This window comes from Bacillus rossius, chromosome 3 (genome assembly GCF_032445375.1).
Source record: "Bacillus rossius redtenbacheri isolate Brsri chromosome 3, Brsri_v3, whole genome shotgun sequence".
In the NCBI taxonomy this organism is placed as follows: Eukaryota; Metazoa; Arthropoda; class Insecta; order Phasmatodea; family Bacillidae; genus Bacillus; species Bacillus rossius.
The window spans coordinates 113,098,376-113,114,186 of NC_086332.1; the positions used below are offsets into that span (position 1 = coordinate 113,098,376).

A 15,811-nucleotide genomic window follows, 5' to 3' on the forward strand; every position below is an offset into this window, starting at 1 on the left:
GTTAGAGATGAATATTATTCCACAGAAGTCCAAAAAAATAATTCATATGTGAATTGGACGTGATTTGAGTCATTTCATGCAGCAGTTCAGTTGTAGTGAAGGACTATTTTTGTAAGGATTTTGCTATACTGCCGGTACCGGCACCGACACCGACATTTTACCTGTGGTTCTCGGTGCCAGTTAAAATGCTGAGAACCGTAGGAACCGAGAACCGGTACCGACCCATCCCTAGTAGTGCATAATTCAAACAAGCAGATAGTTCAATGTTATCTACCTACAGGGTTCGTCCGGAAAGTAATAGGACTAATTTTCTTCCGCCGCGACTGTACTTCGGAGCGTGTACGCACCGACTGGATTCAGTAGAGGGGGTTCCTAGCTAACAAACGAGCGGCAGGTCAGTTGTCTCCAAGCAGCTGGAGAGTCAGGACAGGCTTTTTCGCGCGACATGTTTCTGTGAGTGGTACAAGCTGAAAATGCAACGTTCGTTAAACCAGAGGTACGCGATTAAATTCTGTGTGAAACTCGGTAAATCTGCGACAGAGACGTTTGATATGATCAAGCAGGCTTACCCAGATGATGCTTTAGCAAGAAGTGGTGTGTTTCGGTGGCACAAGGCCTTTTCGGAGGGCCGGGAAGAGGTCGCCGATGAAGACCGTGCTGGAAGACCTTCGACTTCGACAAACCCCGACAATGTGACTCGTGTGCGCAAAGTTTTGAACTCAGACCGTCGACTGAGTATTCGTTTAATTGCCCAGATGTTAAATTTACCAAAATCTGTGGTTCATGACATTGTGACGGAGCATTTGAACATGCGCAAGGTGTGTGCGAAGATGGTCCCAAAAGTGCTCACTGACGACCAGAAATTGCGGCGAGTGGAAGTGTGCCAAGAAACAGCTACCTGACCAAGGCCGGCATCCCAACGCTTCCGCAGCCGGCCTACAGCCCAGATGTGGCCCCCCGGACTTCTTTTTGTTTCCTCGCTTGAAAAGGCCGATGAAAGGCGAGCATTTTGAGACGACAAAGGAGATCCAAGCAGCTTGCACCGCGGCTCTCAAGGCTATTCCGGAGAAGGCCTTCCGTGACGCCTTCAATGCTTGTAAATCGCGGTGGCAGCGCTGCATCGACGCAGGAGCCTACTTTGAAAGTTTTTAAATAATTGTAACGATTGGCTCAATAAATTTTTTTAAATCGACTCAGTCCTATTAATTTCCAAACAAACCCTGTATCATTTGTTGCATTAAAATCAAGTCTTTCAAAACTATTTTGCAATTTGAACATGTTAAATTAATTTCTATATTATTTGGAAATGAACTATTATTAATAGAACGGTAATAAATTGGTAAACATTTCTGTTATACCTATCTTATAATACTAGAATTTATCTTACGGATACTTTAAGAGATTTACTTATAAGGTACCATCAAAAGTAAGTATCCACAGTTAATTCGATCACATAGTGCAGAAAGGAACCTACATTAAAAAAATTAATCTCTTTCTCTCTCTCTCTGTGTGTGTGTGTGTGTGTGTCTGCACGTATCTGCGTGTGCATGCACGCATGTATGTGTGTGTATGTGTCTATAGTGGCACGATTCCTTTTCTAGTGTTTTTATGTTCGGCTGCCAAGCACCAACCTTCTTCTCCTTTTTACTGCTGTCTATTGCGAGGCCAAGTAAAAGCTCTTTAATTCAGCATTTTCTGGATGGATTAGCAATTTTGCCAGATTATTGAATGTCAATATATTTTAAACAAGAACACTAGAGAAAAATTAATAATATCAATACACAGTAGAATACACTAATCTGGACCCCTGAAAGACAGTTATTTCAAACTGGAATTTAAAAAAAAAAGCAGACTTTACTAGTTTTTTGACAGTAAAAATTGAGGTCTGCGTATACAGTAGTATTAAAACAAAACTTTAGTTGCTAAAAAAACTTTAATTTATAAAATTAGATTTTTATAGTTTTACTCTTTTTTTTTATGGTTTTACCCTTCTAAACCTTGTACTACCTGCATTTTAAGGCAAATTCCATTTAATCCAGACTTTCGGTGATCCGGACAGGGTCCAGTCCCATCGTCCGGATCAGCAGGTCTCTACTGCTCAGTGTAATGACAGTTAAAACAAGTTGCAATAAGCTGTTCTATGGCTGAACACTAAGTACACAGTTGTAATAATGTGCTTATGTATCCCAAAAGAAAACAGGAATCCATCTCTATTCACGCCAGACTACAGAACGTGGTGGATGAAAGAGCTCTGTTCTGTCCACCTGCGGAGGCGTCCGCCAGCTCGCGCTCCACGGCCGTGAGGACGGTGTCTGCGTGGTCCAGCACCTTCTGGAACTCCTCCCGATCCTCGAGAGCCGAGAGCTTCGAGTCCTGGCTGTCTGCCTTCCTCAGCAGCACCTCGCGAGCCTCCGCGCTCCGGCCCGCCTGCTCGCGCAGGGCCGCGCTGCTGCTCTTCTCCGCCGCTGCAACAGCGCCGGTCCTCTCCTGGCACTCTCCCTTCCTCCCAACAGTGCACAACTGTGGAGCAGCATTACAGACCACCCGGGTTTCAAGCCCTGATTTATGTGTTACTTGGCCTCAGCAGTTTCCTTTGTGGAGTCTATCTGTCACTAACAACCATGCTGTCTGAAAGCCATTAGGTCCAAGTACTAAAATAAAAATTACTCTCAGATATTCCATTTATAATTATTATAAATGGTGAAATATAAATTAAGGTGGTTCTGCTAATTTAATTAATATCAAACAAAACATTAAACATTTTATTTTTATAAACGGGTTTTATTCTAAATTTGCTTTTTAAACTCTCAATAATTTGGGTTCAAATTTTTTTCCCCGACTATTTCTGCATCATCATTTACCGAAATCAAAAATATTAAAAAAATTCTTCCAATAATATTTTGATTAAATTCATATGTAACATTGTTTTGGTGTCATATTTAATCTGCGGTTAATTTAGATTCTTGAATGTTAAGCACCCAAATAAAAGAAGGCATGTAATGTAAGACACCCCTGAGTTTAAGACAGTTTCTAAAACTTTAAGGAGACCTCAAATAAAAATAATAATTTAGAAGTTGAATATAGAATGCTTAACAATTAAGACCCCATTTTCATCTTAAATATATAAAATATCCTCTTATTACAGCAAGGCTTTACTGATTATTCATCTAAGTGGCATGTGTTACAAATGAGGCGGTTAGAATCAAAGGGATGTATGTGACAGAATACAGATTTATGTTAGTTGAATGTTAATAGAAAACTGTAGGCAAAGGGCAATTGTTTGGTCCCAAAGGGATACATGTATACTATAAGATTTGTGCTGCCATTAAACAATTTTTCGTAAATTAGCCTACTTAACAAAATGTTTATTGTTTTGAGAAAAAAAGTCTGAAAGCCGTTCGCTTCTGGCCAACTCAAAATTTTTTTGGTCAGAAAGAAATAAATAATCACAATAATTTATGTTTTTTTACCATAATTAACTATTGCAGTACTCCCAAGTACCACAAATTTTCTGTAATTAATACTGGTTTGGATGTGCCGTTATGGAACTACAGAGTGTTATTTATTACGTAAACAGAGAAGCATAAAAAAATTGTGTTTATCAGCATTTTGTACTATAAATATAGCTAGCTCATATAGCTCATAAAGCTCATGTAATAATAATTTGTAACGAAATTTAAAAAAATATAATTCCTGAAACTCATTTGAGCTTACCAAAAATAAATTTATTTGTAAACCTGTGTTATTATTAAATTATGTAATGAATAGATCAGCTTGTTACTGTATAAAAGTGAGTGTTAATCATTTTGTAGAATCTGTTATTTGGCATAAACTTAATAGCATTTGTTTATATGTGTTTTATTGTATGCACAAATGTGACTACTGATGGATGTGCTTGGACATTAGCAGCACTGCGATACGAGCTTTGCACAGTTCTAATTAACGTGAACGGCTGACAGTCTGCTGTAGCAGTGGTAACTGATAAGGACTGCAATAAAGTACTGATCTGACAACTCGCCTACCATCAAGGACAACCATTTTCGTATCCCTTCAGATGCGCACTCTATTTCCTCAAGTGGGGAATGCTGCAGACATAACCCCTCACTCCTCCACACAGGCAGCACTGACATGTCTGTCCCTTGGACAGGACAGCCAACACTAGAGTGTGTGTGACTCTGCTCTTCTTCTCCTCTCATCCAAGTCCACTTTGCCAAGGCCATGATGTCACTCGTGAAAAATTATAAAAACAAAAACTAACCAATGCTTTACAAAGAATCATCATAATGTACTTAAAGAATAAAAATAATTATTCATAGAATATGTGGCAATAGTAAGTCAGTATGCCAACTTGCTTCGCCGCCATGTCAAAATTACAGAATCGTCATGGTGAGTCCAGGAGACTGCTGCGGTTTCCATGCAAGTTTTGGTGATTGGTAGCACATAAGTTTCTGAGGAGAGTTTTATAAAAAGTGGAAATATTAAAAAGTTTGTTACCGGTTCACTCTTGCTTCAGGAATCATTTTCATTTGACCCCTAATCGGCACGCGGATACCACCCACCACACTCTGGACAAACTCCGCCTGTGCGCCGCTCCACCTGGCTTCACATCAAATAGTCTGGGCATTGCCAGCCACGAGGAAGCTACCCAGCCTAGAAGTGGAACCTCGGCTGGAAGAGAGGGAGAGAGGAGGACAGCAACAGGCACAGATGTGCTGCCTCGCCCTCCACTGCCCGTGTTGACGTCACCACACCCACCGCCCACCTCGTGGACTTCGAAGTTTGGTAAGCTCGCTGCTTTTCGGAAATGTTTAAAGACTTGGGCTTTTTCCTATGTCAAGACATTTACATCTGGAGTAAAGTCATAAAGAGAAATAGGTTGAACACTGAGTGAGTGTTGTGCTGAGCGAGCAAGCAAGCAAGCAAGTAACACAGTGAGTTAATTTGTGAATGCGCTCTTTGATTTATAAGAGTTTGGTACGATTTGGGTCAGAGATTCGTCCACGAGTGTCTGTCAGAAGCCCGGACTAGCACGAGGCGAGGCGAGCAAGGTGGCAAGGCAGGTGTTGTGCTGCGCAAAAACAGCATTGCTGTTAATACTCATGAACATTACAGTACTGTGTCTGCTTGACTGTGGTTACATGACGGACATTTCTACCCGGAGTTACTTAGGTCCCATCTCTGACACTTTTTGTGCGATAGGAAGAGCGAGACTGAACACTCAACTTGTGTTTCTCGCTAGTCTATTTGTATAGTTAATGGACAAGGGACTTCCCAGTGCTTGCTGAAGAAGGCATCATGGACTCCGCGGGGAGAGGCAATGACCATAATTCCCCGTGTTTGCAGTAGGAGCGAGCAGTTGCCACTAGGTTGTCTTACTTGTTGACGTGTTCACTGCACTCCATGTGCGAGTGGCTACCAGCTACTCGGCCACCATGCTCCTGCACCCTTCAAGGCCAGTAACACAATTAATCGCTACTGCATTCCCAGGCGGTGGAATTCATCTGAATTCATCGAACTGTCTCTTTTTTCGACAGTCATTAATGACGGCGGACATTTAATTTTTTTATCTACCTATTTTGTAACGTTATTAGTTATGGCTTCATATTCTAGTCATAATAGAATTCCTTGGTGAGAGGTTTCATTTGTAATGTTAATGGTTTTAATCACCTTGCCTTGGCTTAATTTTAATGGCTTTTGAAGATGGGTATTTTCAATTTAAATGGCCAAAGTTATTTTAGAGAGCCAAGTAATAACTAGTTATTTTGATATTGTATTTTAATTGTAATGGCTTGCTTTTTTGACCTGGCTATCTTCGAGTAACGTAAACACATGCAGCCATTTTTATCAACCCCCCTTTTAAATATATTTTATTTCATATGTTTTTGGAACATTACTGTAGTCACATAGTTTTGTCATCACAGATTTCCCATGATACAAAGAATACGGAATATCATTCCATCCAAGCTATAATTATTCTATCGCCGTGCATTTAATTGCCTTGTAAAGTTAACCTTTTGCTGAATAAAAATCAGTCACTATGTACGCCTTGTTTAATGTAAGACATTTGAGCACCTATCCTTAGTGGGGATTGTTTTAAGTTTAATGGCATTGGTCATTATAAAGACACTAAAAGTACCAGCTGGTTTCTGAATAACACAAAAATGTAAAATACATTTTGAAAATTTAAAATTGTTATGGAAAAGATACAGAACATTATATTTCTTTGTATAATAGTCAAAAGCCGAATAACCACAATAAAACAGTTCTGCTTTGTGCATTGCTATTTCATGCATCCTCTATACCTGCTTGGTTGTATCAGAGCTCCCCACAACATTCATGTGGCAAGGGTCGTGGATTCGATACCATCACCCCGGCACTACTCTTATTTGTGAGCACTAAGACCTTGGAGGTTCCATTGTGACAACTCTTTTGATGCGGAAAAAGGAAATGTAATTTTTACACAGAAAGTGTAGCAGTGAGCAGTTGCTGTAAAGAACAACAGAGAGAAATAACACACAATATGAAAATATGAATTTCTATGAGAGAAAAAAAACACACCACTTTGAAGTACATATTTAGTTTACAAATGGCAGCACCAAATACAAACTAGTCCACCACAGCAATGCATCGCAGCGTAGGAAAAACCCCTTTCTACAAAAGTTGCATGCCACAAGTAAGCATTTCAAGCATTTGAGATAAGTGGAATGACACAGTTATGCAAATCTCTTACATTTATAAGCTGGACTCCCAATCATCCGTTTCATCCGTCCGTCACCTGTCCGTCCGTCAATCACGTGACCTGCAGCCAATCAGATGGCCCGAAAAATTCCATCCGTCCGTCCGTCAAAACCTTGCCAAACTTTAGCTTTTGACGGACCAACGATGGTCCACCGCCTTGTTAAGTCGATCGTCTTCAATACGACTTTCCGAAAACAGTGTTTGATTTTTTTAATTTGCAATATATAGAAGGCTGTGTCATATTGACAGATTATTATTCTCATAAAAACGGTAAAGATTGCTTATGAGAATGAGCTTTTCGGAAGAAATGCTGATAAATTACTTCCGGGAAAGGGAGCATTTGTATAATATATATAGCAAAGACTATCGGAATAAGCAACTGAGGGAAAAAGCCTAGATAGAAATAGCTTCTTTCTGTTTCCTTTGACACAGTAATAAAAGAAAAATAATTTTATTTATTGCTGGCATGACTAATGTTATTTTTAAGACGGCACCCATTTAATCCACTTGTCAAAGCACGGTTCCCGCCAGTCAACTTATTATCACATTCAAAAAAAACAAAAGTTAATTATTCCAAGTAAATTGTTTTCACCAAAAGTTTACCTACAATTGAGAATGTATGTGGCGGAAAGTTGTAGCACTGATATTTTAGAATAGTGACGGACGGACGGATGGCGGATGGTTGAGAGTCGGTAATAATTGCCGAAAGAAATAATGGACCGAAATTGATGGACTGACGGGTGACGGACGGATGAAACGGATGATTTGGAGTCCAGCTTTACAGTGGTATCAGAGTGTCGCCTCACCCAGAAGCAGCCTCCGGATTGGCTGGATGAAGGGCAGTCGTGGGTTGTGAATGTACTCTGGGTGCAGGAAGGAGCCCATGGTGATGATGCCGGCCGGGATGTGCTCCAGAGCAGCACGGTACTGCGCTACTTTCTGCCGCACCTCGGCGCCCAGGTCGGTGGCTTTCAGGCTCGGGGAGACACCTTCACAAACACCATTACATCGTGCATTCCAATATACTGCCATTTTACTACACACAGACAATCAACTGTCGAGTTGCAAAGCACAAGGCTCAAACTGCCAGTCATGTAGCAGACAGCAAAGTCGATAAGTTTTGCTGCACCATGCAGTCAGCTTGGTTGGTTGCTTGGTTGTCTCCCTGTTGAAGGTTGTTCCAAGTCAACCAATCCTGTCAGATATATTCTAAACTAATTATAGTTTCCGCAATTTCGTCGTAACAATTGAGGTAGCCTCTTGTGGAGCCAGCTAGTGTCTAAAATGAAATTATCTAATTTATTTAATAATTTCCTTAATTCTAGCCCAACTCTTCCAGTATCAAGAATTGTGTTACGATACTTGAGTGTAAAAGTCAAGGTAAGGTGTTTCAAAGGTACGTTAAATAATAATATCGTAATTTTAGACCTTGGAATAAAGTGTAATCAAAATCCAAATGTACTGTTTATATTCATGTGCAGTGCGTGTTATGACGGTGACAATACACTTTGACATATATAAAACAACACATAACATAAATATTACCTTAAACTAACTTATTCTAAGCTACAGATGGAATTTGATATGACTATCAACTTCCAGCATCCAACAATTCTACTAACACTTGAGTGAGTTGTTTTCACTATCAAATGTTAAATATTTAAGTGTAATTTAAAGTATTTCGTACCATTAAAGTCACACATTAAAATGAAAGGTAAAATTAGTAAGTTATCAATTCTTAACTAAAATCAGTCCTGTAGAGCGTGGACCACTGGGTACGTTCAAGCAGTACTTGTCAGCAAAAGATAACAACACATTATTATACTACCAAATTCTATCTGTACTGAGTCATACTATCATGATCGGGATCGCGATTCCGGGATTTGATTCTAAATCTAAAGATGAACACGTTAAGAATGTTTTCTTTACAGAGGATATCCATTATAATACTAAAGAGTCTAGATCGGTCAAAACAATGTTCGTTGCGCTTAAACTGAAATTATTTCAGGGATTTCTATATGGCGAGTCTTCGGTTGATGGAGTAAGAGACCAAACCTTGAAGTAGGATAACCACGAGACGTGTGGGCTCTCGGAGACTCCTTGGTTCAACACGTCAAGGACTGCGGTAGTGGTGCAGCTTCTCCGTCCTCTAGCGAGCGGCAGGAATACGCACAGTAACACCTCCGTCCTTCCGGATATGGGCGGCGACAGGACTGGACTGCGCGACGTTCATCCTTCCTGGGCTCGAACTGTGACTTCTCATTTTGACAGGATTCTTTTTTCTTCGTATTACAAACGGTGTTTAATCTTCGTAGTAGTCATAGAATATCAAGTGAATTTGGCGATCTCTTGAAGACGGATTTCCTGCGATTTCTCTTCTTAGAAATAATTATTTAAAATCTTGGTATTTGAGTATAATCTTCCGTAGATTAAATATTGTTATTCTCTTACAAACTCAACTACTATTTGTAGTAGTGGTTTTTTCCTATCTTCGAATAAATGTATTAAATTATATATAAATTAAAAAATGCATTGCGTTTTAGCTGCTGTCTCAATAAATTCTCCATTAGTTCTAAAATAATATTTTTTCCTCACTAATAATTTTCTTTTGTTTTAAAACAAAAATAATAAAATTACTGATAATTTCTGACGTGTTCATCTTTAAATTAATTGTTAATTCAAAATACTACTGCTATACTAACTTTGACAATATTTAAAAATAAAATAAACATAGAGTTATACATAGACAAACAATAACGAAAGAAATTTACTGTCTGGGTTGATCACAGAGTCCAAATAAACATAAGAAATGAAATATAAAGAAAACTAAATAAATATTACATAAAATTAAATATTTACTTTCTATAAAGCGTAAATATTGCCTTTATACTCTCTACCAATAGAAATTACTCACAATGATTTGATCAGCAAACTGGGAACGTCACGGGCCTCTGTTGTCAAATACTATAAGATGTATACCTAATTGCCAGACCTTCAAATAGTGGCAAGACATGTATTTTATTGTCGCCGATTCAGCATCCTAATGGAGTAAATTTTGAAAATATTTATATTCGAAGATATTTAAATATCTGGAACAGCCAAAGTATTAACATTTAGCATAGGTGCTGCCTAATGTCGAGGGAAATTTTTTTTTCATTTTCGCAAAAATGAAGAAGTTATTCCACCAAGAAATGTTCTAGCAAATTCAATCATCGTGTTTGATGACATTAGGCGTGAAAAACAGAAAATAATGCAGCAGTTTTTTTTCTTCCCATGGGGCAATATGTATCGTGTGACTGTTTTTATTTAATTCAGACGTAGAGTCAAACTCGCAAACAGTTGGTTTGCGATAACGCTAATTTGATAATTTTTTTTTAAATGGATTTTAGAAACCTCCAGCTTGTTTACCAAGAGCACATCGCCTCCGACATGTCATTCGATAAATTTAAAGATATCTGTGCTCGTTGTTGGAATAGCAATGATGGGTACGGTTTTATAGTCTAGCTAAGGATTTTCCTCTACAAAAAGCACGTTACCGCTGTGGCTGCGATAACTTCATTGTGTTCCATTCGTGAAGAATGAAATTGACCATCTCCACTTTTGGATGCGGCGGAAATAAATGTTAGCAAGAGTTATGCTAGACTTTTACTGAAGATTGCCACGTTAGCGGGAAACGTCTGTGTGGTATAGGAGTTCTTCGTGACACAACAGATGCAGCCACAAAGATTTACGTAGATGTCGTTTCTGGCGCCAACACACACTCACTGAGTGCACTGGCGGATATTTTAGAACGGGAGATGAATGTGCTAAAAAATGGGCTAGCTGCCACTCATGATTTGCCCAGCACTGTGGTCACATACCTACGAGAAGCGGAATCTAGCAACCGAGACCCTTTCACTAATATTCTAGAAAAATTTGTAACATTGCAGAACCCTGCCCTCCAATATAAATAATTTTCTTTTAAACTTCTTTTATGTGTAAGCAGTAATAAGTCAAATGTTTTTTGAGTGATGTATAAGTTAGGAAACAGTATATTCAGAAATTATGGATACTAGTATATGTTATTTTCACCTGCTATGTTTTTAAGAAGGTATTGATTATTTTATTAGACATTTTCTATCAGTAATTTTTATGTAATTATTCACAAATGAGCCGTTGTACTAGATTTTTACCTGTTTAGGCCTACTTTTTCAGGTTTTTTCTCAATAAGTTTAATTTTGTAAAGTAATTCGTATTATAATTATTGTTCTTAAATTTTATTAACGTGTTGTAATATAATTATAAATCACGGGACTGTGTCTGGGCTTGTGTGATGGTTAGAAAGAGAGGCATGAGAGGCCTGTAAGTGGGAGTGAGAAAGGAACAGTGCTTCCCCGCCAACCGAGATAAAGACGGTAATTCCCCCCCTGCATGGGAACTGAGTGATAACTGCTCTCTCACGGTGTAGGAGAGAGAACGAGAATGGAAGTCCCCGATTTCGATGTGAAATTGAAAAGAGACTGATCAGGGGAAGCCCAGAGTTCTGTGTGTAAAAGGTTTTTTCATGTATTGTAACTTGTTCTGTGATTGGCTTGTATCTGTAAGAGTGAATGAAGCGTGCGTGTGATTGGTCGGTGAGGTCATGTGACGTCTACTCCCTGCGTGGAGGAGACGAGTTCATGAGATCACCAGTCGTCTGTCGATCGCTGCCCCAGTAGGTCGCGTTCGATGGCTTCTCGCTAAATTATAATGTAATTTACGAAGAGATAATTTCACGTTGGTGGTCGGAGCCAGGCCTATTATTAAATCAACCTAATTTTTTATATATTTCGTTTTCGGGTATAATTAGAAATTACGGCCACCTTCGTAGGCGTTTTGGCTCGGGGCGAGATTCATTTTCGCTGGGTGCGGCCCTGTTCCAGGTCGCACCATCTTCGTATACTTGCAGTAAAACATTACTGAAGGACTATATTTTTTCCGGTAAATTCTCATCACGTGAACTACGAGCATCTGTTCGACGGGCATATGTATGTGGAATGAATGAGCAGCCTCTTTTTGAAGTGTTTGACTTCGTCGGTATATTCTATTTGAAAAAATAAAAAACAACAAAAATTACAATCTGCGTTGAACTGTTTATTTTGTACATAACGAACCGTTATATTTGGCGCCCGGCCGCGCGGCTTGAATTTGGACACGACCCTGAGGTTAAGACGGACATTTTCGGCAGTAAATAAAAAATATAAACATTCTCAAAACAAGTTTGCGACTACGATAACCTTAAATAACAACAATCTACGATAAATAGTGAACAGTTTAGAAGAAAACGGCAAAGTGTTTCCAGAATTATCGGCGCAGCTGAGCGGCGAAGGCGGTTTTTCTTCGCGACGAGAGTTACGAGCTGTTTCAGTGAGTGAAGTGTTCCAGAGAGACGACGGAAAACGGTACTTCGAGGGACAGAGCGACCCAAGGCACCGTGGGACTTCAGGCCTGTCGCATCGCGGGACTTCGAGATCGTCACTTCGCGGGACACCGTGGGATGAATCGCCGATGATAGCAAGTGGAAAATTTAAGAAAACTGTATTTTTTGTATTGGTTTAGAGGATTTAATTTGTATTTGTGTAAAATTTTGTAATTTGTGTATGTCAACATGGATAACTCTAGTACCAACAGTAGCGAATCAGATTTTATGGGTTTTCAGGAAAATGTAGAAAATTCCGAACAGTCAAATCCAAATTTGGAGACAAGTTTAATTGAACAGGATTTTCCATGTCAAAAGGAAAAACCTGTAAACATGGAGCATCCTGCCGAACTAGGTCAGGATATGGAATCTCGCACAATTAGCAGCCCAGTTGAGGTTATGGGGGGGTCGGTTTCAATTGATCAATTGTTATTGAATATGATGAGGGAAATGAAACAGGGACAACAGGAAATGACACAAAAAATTGAACAGGGTTTTACATGTCAACAGGAATTAAAACAGGATCTTACTAATAAAATTGAACAGGGACAAAAGGATCTTACTCTAAAACTAGAACAGGGTCTAGCACAAAACACGCAGGAAATAAGGCAGGAAATTTCACAGGTGAAATCCGAAATGATAAAACAAATGCAACAGGAACTGGTCAAGATGGAGGTTAAAATTGACCATGTACAAACAGAAATGAAAGAACAATTGGGTACATGCGAACAAAGGGTTGAGATATGTGAGTCGGTAATTGATAACCTACAGACTGGCCTGGAAAGCTGTAATGGGGAGGTGGGCAGTGTGAAGGAAAGTGTAGGAATAATGAAACATAAAGTACAAAAGCATGTAGAAAAAATATCTGCATTACAGGAAAATTTCAGTCAAATTCAAATTAGCATGGATAGGGACCACAATGAGCTCGTTGAGGTGCATGGTAAAGCGAATGAGAATGCCAGAGGTATTTTATTGAATGAAAGGGAGATTGAGGAAGTCAAAAGCAATTTTGAGGTTAATGTTGAAAAAGTTTTGATGGAAAATAGGAGAATTAGTAACCAATTGGAAAAGTTTAGAGACGAGGTTGGACATGAGTGTTTGAAAAAAGTAGAAGAAAAATTGGGGAAAATTAAGGGCGATTCTAATGGAGGGATTAGGAGTACAGTGCTTACTGTGGATGAAGTTAACATTTTTGAAAAAAGTGTACCAAAATTCTACGGGGATGACCGAGGGGCAACCCCAATACAGTTCATCACAAAGTGTGAAAAAGTTTTTGGATATTTGAAAGGTTCAGATGAACAGCAAGTAGAATTGTTTGTATCAAAATTAGATGGGGCAGCATTGCAATGGGCGATGCATAAAGAGAGTGAGTGGAAAACTTTTGAACAAGTTAAAACAGCCTTTTTAGACAAGTATTGGGGAATTTATGTTCAGGACGATTTCTTGCAGTACTTGTTTACGGGAAAATATAGGCATAGGGATGGTCACATGGCTCCATATGTACAAAGGTTGTATCTACAATCAAAATTTTTGAACAACCCTATAACTGATGAACGTTTTATCTCCCATATTGTTCATCATTTTTTCCAGCAAGTACAGAACTGCATTCTAGGGGCCAGGGCAAAAACTGTGGACGAGGTCATCGATTTGTTGGAAACGTTGGACAGGAGAAATGAGAGGGAGGAAGGACTGAGGGGCCGAGATCCAGACCATCGGGACCCAAGAGGACCACCCAGAGATAGGGGTCACCATCCTGAGGGTCAACAGCAGGAGGTAAGACCACTGCGAGTACAGGAACGTCGGGGGGACCATCAGCTACCCAGGTGGAGACCGGAGCCCCGTCTGCAGGAGCAAAGGCAGGGTGAGGACAGGCAAGACAGACAGGGAAATGGACCGAGGAGGCAGGAAAACCGTAATTTAAACAGGTAAGCGGGAAGGATCGAGCCCCAAATCCCTCCCAGGAGTGTGACCTAGGGGTCAAATCAAAATGACATACAATACAAACAAATGAGTCTGGAATAATCTCACACGAGCTGGAAGAGCTATTAAAAGAAGCAGAAGGGCCTACCAACATTGTTCAAGGTAAAATAGGTATATGCCCATACATTTATGGTAAAATTGTCTGTGCCAGTAAGGAAGCAAATATGTTAGTTGATTCAGGTAGTGAGGTGACTGCCATGTCAGAAGAATTTTTTATGTCTTTAGGTAATGAAATTTCAAAATCCGCAGCAGTATTTCCAGTTTCAAATGTAACCATTATTGGAGCCACAGGGATTAGGAATAAAAATGTCAAAAAACAGGTACTACTAGAGATAAAATTTGGAGAGGTAACGATGTGGGTAGTGTTCCTAATTGTTAAAGGGCTCAGTATTGATATTGTTTTGGGGGCAGACTGGCTGCAGCGAAATAATGTGATAATAGACTATTCTATGCAGTGGATACATGTGGCAGGAACCCTCATTGATTTCGGAGCAGAAATAAAAGCAAAATCATTTAATTTAAGGATAATACGAGGAGAAAATTTTGAAGAAACAGAATTGAAGTGTAATTTGTTGGAAAAACAATACATTACAAAAAATGATGTAGATCAGATAACCTTTCATAGTGGTACTGTAGAACAACAGGAAAAATTAAGGGGAATTTTACATGTAGAAAACAAAGCTTTTGCAAACTTTCCAGGGTTAAATAATAAGTATGAATGTAAGTTAAATTTGAGAGAGCACCAACCATTCGTTCAAAAACCATATCCAGTAGCTTATCAGTTGAGACCAGCTGTGGAGCAAGAAATTCAGAATATGATAGATACAGACATTATCGAGAGACGCAGTTCTGAATATTTGAATCCTATGGTAGTGGTCAAAAAGAAAAATGGGGGGGGTGAGATTGTGTTTGGATGCTAGGAAAGTCAATCAAATTATAATCCCAGACAGAGAAGCACCAGAACCAATGGACGAATTGTTACAAAAATTTGAGGGTTGTGCGTATTTTTCGAAAATCGATTTGGTTGCATCGTATTGGCAAATTTCTTTAGCACTTGAATCTAGGCTTTGTACTGCATTTCCCTATCAAGTAAAAACATATTGTTTTAAAAGGCTACCTTTTGGACTAAATGTTTCGGTCAGTCATTTCATTAGGGGGCTCGAGGCAGTTTTAGGACCTGAAATTCTAAATTTGGTGACAATTTATGTAGATGACATCATGATTGCCACTGCTACATTTGAAGAACACTGTGACATTATTGAAAGGGTTTTGAGAAAACTGCAAGAGGGGGGAATGACAGCAAATTTACAAAAATCTGAATTTCTGAAGGATGAGATAACGTTTCTCGGTAATGTAGTTAATGCAGAGGGCATCCATATTGACCCTGAGAAACTGAAAGCAGTAAGGGAATTTCCTCCCCTAAAAACCGTAAACAGTTAGAACGCTTCATTGGCTTTTTCAATTTTTTTAGGAAATATATACAAAATTTCAGTGGAATCTGTGGACCGTTGAGAAAGCTTATGCAGAAGGGGCAGAGTTGGGAGTGGGGACCTGAACAAGAGGAAGCAGTAGAAAGACTCAAACAGGAGTTAGAGAAGGAAGTGTTGTTGCATCATCCGAAGTTAGACGAAAAGTTCTACATTGCTTGCGATGCAT

General features: G+C 39.3%; 1 protein-coding gene across 2 annotated transcripts in view; it reads right to left on the reverse strand.

Annotated features, from left to right (window-relative positions):
* Positions 1 to 15,811, reverse strand: part of LOC134531155 (ganglioside-induced differentiation-associated protein 1) — a 48,257-nt gene that overhangs the window by 19,541 nt on the left and 12,905 nt on the right. For both annotated transcript variants that reach the window (XM_063366775.1, XM_063366774.1), the window contains exons 3-4: positions 7,545 to 7,727; positions 2,265 to 2,465 (exon numbers count right to left, since the gene is read on the reverse strand). In XM_063366775.1, the coding sequence (XP_063222845.1) occupies positions 2,265 to 2,465; positions 7,545 to 7,727 (384 nt within the window). The remainder of the gene's footprint in view (positions 1 to 2,264; positions 2,466 to 7,544; positions 7,728 to 15,811) is intronic.